This window comes from Galeopterus variegatus, unplaced genomic scaffold (genome assembly GCF_000696425.1).
Source record: "Galeopterus variegatus unplaced genomic scaffold, G_variegatus-3.0.2 Scaffold14172, whole genome shotgun sequence".
Taxonomy (NCBI): domain Eukaryota; kingdom Metazoa; phylum Chordata; class Mammalia; order Dermoptera; family Cynocephalidae; genus Galeopterus; species Galeopterus variegatus.
Genome location: NW_007740283.1, coordinates 3,331 through 10,501, shown reverse-complemented (window position 1 = coordinate 10,501; position 7,171 = coordinate 3,331). Strand labels below are relative to the sequence as shown.

Sequence of the window (7,171 nt, the reverse complement as noted above, 5' to 3'; positions counted from 1 at the left end):
AGCTCAAGTGCTGGTCCCCACAGGAAGTTCCCCCATTTTAGAAGTAAGCAAAGGACAAAAATTTACTTCTGGCCCAGGCACACTGCAAGCACCTCAGGGCCTGCCTGGGGACTTGAGGCACAGGGTCGGGAACTGGACCCCCCTCCCACAACAGGCATCCCTCCAGCACCTCGGGCCCCACACAGAGACCTGAGGTATGGAGCCAGGGACCAGATCCCCCACCACAACTAGGCACACTGCCAGTGCCAAGGAGCATGCCAAAAATATCACCTCCATGTGTGTGGCCCACCACAGCACCACAGTAACCACAGCTGCCTCGAAAGTAGATAGATGCCACAACCACCAAGCAGATGGTCTGCCAGCCACTGGAGTGCACTGACACAAGGAGATTAACCAGCAGAGACCAAAGAAAAGAAGAGGATGTCTCTCTCCACAAAGTCCATTCCAGAGTGACAGAAGCATCTGCTCTATGATAATATTGGGGGACCTGAACACACCTCTCAGCATTGGACAGATCATCTAGGCAACAAATCAACAGAGTAGCCATTACTGTTTCAGAAGGAAAGAAGAAATCTAGGGTTATCAGAGATGGAAGCGGGGAGGGAGAGGGGGATAGGGAGAGACTGGACAAGGGGCATAAAGAATAAGTATGGTTTGTAACTATATATGCTAGTAATATTGATTTGATCAACATATGTCAATGTTGAACCCCCAAAATATGTATAATCAATTATGATTCAATAAAAATTTTTTTTAAAAAAAGAACTGGACCCTGGGTTGGCCTTCTGGCTCTTTTCCCTCAGAAATCTGATGAAGATGGAGCGTCAGCTGAGTGACAACATTGCCTGGGTTGGGGTTAACTCTTGATTGGTGGGTGCTTCACTGTGAATACCTGCTGGCTTCCCTGGGCACAGTGACTTGAACTGAGCATGACTTTTTCAGGGACCCTGGAAACTATGCCCAGGTGGACCCACACCCACTGTTGTGGATCTCATCTCCTCACTCCACAGCTGTCATGTAGGAGCCAAGAGACTGGCCCTGGACTAGGATGTGGAGTATGGCAGGAACTCCCCTACAGAGATAAGCCAGACTTGCCATGCTGGAGGCTGTGGTTCCTTTCCTACCTTCCCCTAAGTGAATCTGAGGCCAAGTGTGCTCTCTGCTAGTCCCCATGAGTCTGTATGTCTAGTTGAGCCTAAAAATAAAGATATCACCCTACTGACGTTGGGCTTATTGGTGACTTGCGTTGGCTAATGGGCTGTGTGCAGAAGGGACCATGTGCCAGTTCTGCACAGAGGTGTTGCAAGTTTCCACCAATCCTCTTGTGCTCCTGCACTCAGTGAGGGGAACCTCATACCCCTCTAGTTCCTGCTCCTTTAGGCTGGGTCCCAAGCATAATGAGACACTGGGAGCAGGCCTGAACCAAGTACACAGCCAGAATCCCAGCCAAGCCCAGCAAGCCACAGCTCTCGCAAACCCAGGTATGGGAAACAAATGTTTATTGTATGGCACTGTGATTCTTAGAATTGTTTGTTACTGCAGCCAACGCTGACTCAAACACCATGTGACAGGGAAGCATGTGTCATAGAAGCACACATCAGGGATTGATCTAGAGCCTTCCTGAAAGAGAATGAAAGGCAGCTGGAGGGCTGTCCCCTCCTTCCCCCCCAGTGCCAGAGCTGCTGTGAACCTCCATATGGAGACACACCTGACTTTTGGCATCAACAATCCAGGCCCCAGCAGGTGTAGGAAGGGAGTTTGGTGGGAGGAGGAAGTAAATTAGAATCAATGTCAAATGCCTCCCCATTCACAGTCCTCCAGACCTGGGCTGTCTGTTTCTCTCACTGCCTAGGTGCTGTAGTTAAAAGGCTCTTGGACTCAGTGTTGACATATTGGCTTAGCTATCATGGAGAAGCAGCAAGATGGCTGGTCTCAGATTCCCGCAACCAGTATGTACTCTCCAGGCCTTTCTGATTCCTAATATTAAAGGACCCCAAAGAAATTCACATCAATATCAGTCCAGCCAAATTCTAGCTAATAGATATTCTTCTGCCAAACAGCAGTGTAGCATATTGGATATATAATACCCACACGTACTGATGCACAGGGAAGGCACCTGTGGAACTCTAATGCTCCCTGTGGCCCAGGGACAACCCAAGTGTTCCAGCTTGGGCTGTACAACCAGAGTTTAGGTTTGCTTCACTTCACTCAGAGAAACCAGGGCCATGCCCCCACCCGCTCAGGTGCTTGGACCAAGCCTTCAGAGTTGACAGCACAATCATCTGTTGGGGGGTGGGGGGGAAGACCCAGCCCTCCACAAACCAACATAACATGGAGAAAGAGAGGAGGAATGTAGACTTGGGAGTGGGATGCGGGAAGAAGCAGGAATTACAGCAGTGGGCTCCAGCTTTTTTCTAAAACACTGGAGCCTTTTAAACAAGATCTTACCTGGAACAGAAGTATATGTAAATAGATAAAAGTACAGAAGATCAGGGAGAAGCAGGGGTGAGGATTCAGAGCCTGTGTGTGCAGCATTTCTTTCCTCACTCCCAAAGGCGCTCCTGGAGCTGAGGGTGGAATGCCAGCACTATACAGAGTTTGAAAACCACTAGATGAGAGAAACTTGGGGGCATGGAATAGGCTTATGGAAAGCTGAAACAAAAAGGTAGTTGCCACCAGGGCCGTTTTTAGGCATTTTGCTGTGAAGAGAATGGAATTAATGCATAGGCATCCCTCATCACAGCTTGGCAGCTGTGGGGTACACAATGGAGAAGAGGCCGTCCACATCCTTCTTGAGGCGGACAGACTGACAACCGACCTTTCTCAGGTCTTCTTAGAGGCAAGCCTCCTTATCCTTACCTTCAGTGAGGCAGGACAGATTTGCTTGGGAAAGAGTTAGATCTTCCTTCTTTGCCCTGCCTTCTCCCCCTTCCCTCCCACCCCTTATATCCAAGCCGCTGGCCTCTTCTGAGCTCAGAGGTCTCCAGTGCTGTCTCTACTTTGGCCTCCCACAAGGAGGGATCCCAGGGAAGGATCCCAAGGGATCTGTCCATCTCATCAGCACATAGCTCCCCACTTCGCATGGAGACAAGCCCCCAGACCCACCTATGCACACCACGTCCATGAAGCCATACATCCCGTAGCAGATCTGAAAGAGGAGATCTTGGCGCTGCCATTTTGCCGAGGGACTGAAGGTCGACCAGATGAGCCAAGAGATACTGGCGATGAGGAAGAGGGAACCCAGGATGGCAGCTGCAATCTGCACCTTCTCAATGACCGTCAGAGAGATGGCCTGCCACTGGGGAGAAGAGAGCAGCAGGTGAGCTGTGGTTGGTGCGCACCCCATTCCCACCCCTCTCCCTTCGGCTACCCCAATGGCTCACTTCTGTTTAGGATTTAAACCAGGGCTTTCCAACTTGCAGTACAATGGACATTTTTCAGTTTTCTGAGTTTCACATTGAACTTTTGATGTGGAGGAAATCTATATCACACCAAATGATCAGACATCATTGCAAGGAGGGGGTTCTGGGCAGGCACAGCTGGGAAGAAAGACCTTTATACTTGATTATAATACAGTAGTAAAATGGGAGAGAAAGTGAAATGCAGAACTAGTGTTCCAGGGCCCCAGAATATTCTTTTCAGAGCAACGCCATCTATTTTCTCGCTAACAGATGCTGAGAGATCACAGGCCTTTCTTTTGCTTGTTTTCTGTACCACCACCTTACATGACATTTAAAAATATGCTAGAAATTACGGGCCGGCCCGGTGGCGCACTGCTGTAGTGCGCCAATTGGGAAGCGCGGTGGCGCTCCCGCCGAGGGTTGGGATCCCACATACAGACCGGCCGCTCACTGGCTGAGCAAGGGGTGGGAGCAACACCGAGGGTTGCAATCCCGTGGCCGGTCACGAAAAAAGACAAAAAGGAAAAAAAAAAAAAAAAAAGGGAAATTACCAATAGACAAGGAGAGGACACAGGATGTAGGGGACAGAGAAGAAAAACAGCTTATAATTTACTGAATGCAAATCAATAGTGACATTTCATTGTTTGACAGAAAAAGCACTGTACTTATACCAATATTGATGGATGAGTTGAAAGCTGAGGTGTGGGTGAGTTTCAACTCTGAAATTCTGTGATTCTATGGCTGGTCTGGGCAGCACAGGCCTAAGTGAGCCAAGAGTTGGATTTTAGTTTGGGATTTATTCATACACTCACTCAATGAATATGTACTGAGTATTTTCTACGTGCTAGTCACCGTGCTAGGTGCTGGACATAAAGCACTAGACAAAAAAAGAGACAAGGTCCTTTGCCCTTATGGACCTTACAGTCGAGGGAACGTAGACAACCAAGTAATTATTTACAACTCCAGCTCATCGGGAGTGAGAAAGGGAGATACATGGTACTGTGAAAGCCTGTGATAGGGGGGGTTGACTTCCCAGAGGAAGTGATGCTTGAGCTGGGTTGATATTTACTAGGCAAAGAGAGGAGGGAAAAGTGTGCCAGGGAGAGGGAAGAGTATGTGCAGAAGCCTGTGTCAGAACAAAGTATGGTGGGTAGGAAAACCTGGTGGAAGACCAGAGTGGATGGAGTGGAGAGAGAAAAAAGAGTGTGGAGTGAGACAACTGGAAAAGTGAGAAGGGTAGACCACACAGGGTCTTGTAGAACATGCACAGATTTTTTACTCTGTTCTGAGAGTAAATGTGATGGTGAGTGGTTTGAAGCAGGGAACTGACAGCATCAGATCTGGGAAGGTGGAGGGAAGGATATCTCCTGATTGGAAGGATTTGCATATTTTGTTCACCATGCAGAGAACACCTCCAGAAAACCTGAACGCAGAGAAAAGGCAGACTCCCTTCCATCTGCCAGCAGGGAGCCCTTAGTACACGTTCAACAGCCTGGATGCAAGCACTGATTCTGATTCCAGCTGGGACTGGCCTGTGGCCCCCAGGGAATGACAACCATTGGAAAACATCTCACGTGCTAGTCCAGATGTAGGACATCAGCCTTCACGTTTAATTATGCAGATAGCTTCCCATTACAGGTAATTGGGCCTTTTGGTTTTCCACTGCTTCCCCCCTCCTAGGGTCATACATAACAAAGGAATTTTCCAGAAGATGGCCTGATCATGTAGACGTCCCTCATATACAACAAATGATTTTTCCAGGGTTTGCCCCACTGCCTGGAAAGAGGGCTCCTGATTGAGCTTTTTGTTTTTTACCATTGAGGCATCAGTAACCCTCACCTTCTTGTGCTCCTCCAGACTTCAGAAATCCTAAATATAGAGGCACAGAAAGGTCCCCTTCATCCCTAAAGCCCCTCCCAGTAGTCCCTGAGTAACCTGTGGAAGCTGAATGGGCTCCTGACCCCATTGTGAAGTGTAAGGAAGAAGGACAGGGTGGGGTGCTGTGGCCGAGGCACCCTCCTCCTGTCTGTTCACATGAGGCCCCCAGGCTATGGGGAAAGAACTGTGTGGACAAAGCAGAGGGCAGGAGAGCTCTGACACCTTAAAGGAAGGCTAGGAAGGGGATCAGGGCCCCAGTGGTACCAGGATCTGCCACCATCACACACCCAGAACCTTGGAAGCTTGTTCCAAGTGAGATTCTGATCCCAGATCATGAGACCCTTCCCTGAACTCCTGCCTTACAATGGAGAGACAAAGAGGAAGAGCAAGATCAGACACTTCCTTCCTTGTCACAGGAAGGGGCACCGAGCATAGGGTCGGGTGGCCCAATTCCAGTTGAGCTCTGCTCCAACCTGCTGAGTGTGATCTAGGAGAAGTCAATAAGTAATGAGGACCCTCAATTTCCCTTCCGTACAAATGGAAATAATTGATCCCTCCTACTTCCTAGAGTATTGTGAGTGTTACATGAAATAACTCTTAAACCAGTACGTTTAGGGGTGCTCTTTACTGCGTTTCAGCAAAAATATAGATGAGCATGTCAAGGTGGGGGTATTCCTACATGTGCCTGTACGTTTAGGGGTAGAGGTTAAGAGCCATGCAGCAGTCAGACTCGCTGTGTGCAACTCAGCTCTTCACTTCATATCTGTGTGACCTTGGGCAAGCTGCTGAACCCCTCTGGGCTTCCATTGTCTCATCTGTAAATTATGATAGTAACAGCCCACTTGATTGGGTTATTTTCAGGATTAAATTAGATAACATATGTGAATATTTAGAACACTGACTGGCACTTTAAACACTAACTAAATATCCCTTAATATAATTGTAGTTCAGACTTAGCAGAGAGAAGGTAGGAAGCAGCCATGGAGCTGTAAGACCTACAGGGCTGGGCTGCAACTCCTTTCTCAGTGGCTAGAAACATTGCTTCCAGAGGGTGACTGAGGTGTTGTCCCACAGGGAACAGTTGTGCTATTTCTCACAACTTTGTATGAGGCATGAACCAGGAGGTCTGGAAGGAATCTCCCCCTCTGATAGCAGAGACAGCCCTGGGACCCCATCCATTGCTCTGAGGGCCTGTGCTGGGGAGTGCTAGCCCCATCGGGTACTGCAGGTGGTTTGGCTGAATCACCACTGTGCCTGAGCAAGTAACTGTCCTGTACCTGGCTGGGCTCAAGGATTCCAGGACACAAGATTGGGACAGTTTAGGCCACAATCACATGACACTGATTCTAGTCCAAGCTACTTCCTTCTGGTGCTATCTGGAAAAGTGAAATGGCATTTATTGGGCATACATCACTGCATTGCCAGGAGCAACAGAATCAGAGGGAGTCCCCAGTGTGTAGAAGCTCATCGCTGAAGACAGGGTAGTAACTTAAGAATAGACTAATAGATCAATATTGCCAACACTGTCACTTACTTACCTGACTTATAATGTTATGTTTTATTAGTTATTAGTTTTCTTTTTTTATCACCAGGAAAAAGTTATCCCTAAATGGTTTTTCACTTTTTGAGAGAAGAGTGGAGCTGGGGGCGGGGGTGGGGGGATACTTTGGGGAGGGCTCGTGAGTCTGGAATCTGACCCTTTCTTGAGGCTAGATCTGGCTGCAAAGGAAGGAAAGCGTTAATGCACTCAGACCTCTGCTCGCTCCCCAGAGGATGTGGAATCAACTGTCTCCAGACACTGTTATTTTAAGACACTTCAAGATTTCGAAATGAATGGCTGAAGATGGAACCAGCCACAGGAAAGGCCCATCTTATTCTGACCCCTTGGTACA

The 7,171-nt window shown here is 48.5% G+C and overlaps 1 protein-coding gene across 1 annotated transcript in view; it reads right to left on the bottom strand.

Moving 5' to 3' along the window:
- Positions 1-7,171, bottom strand: part of LOC103581879 (E3 ubiquitin-protein ligase MARCH4-like) — a 27,422-nt gene that overhangs the window by 17,374 nt on the left and 2,877 nt on the right. The window contains exons 3-4 of the mRNA XM_008563605.1: positions 4,732-4,741; positions 3,106-3,298 (exon numbers count right to left, since the gene is read on the bottom strand). Of these exons, the coding sequence (XP_008561827.1) occupies positions 3,106-3,298; positions 4,732-4,741 (203 nt within the window). The remainder of the gene's footprint in view (positions 1-3,105; positions 3,299-4,731; positions 4,742-7,171) is intronic.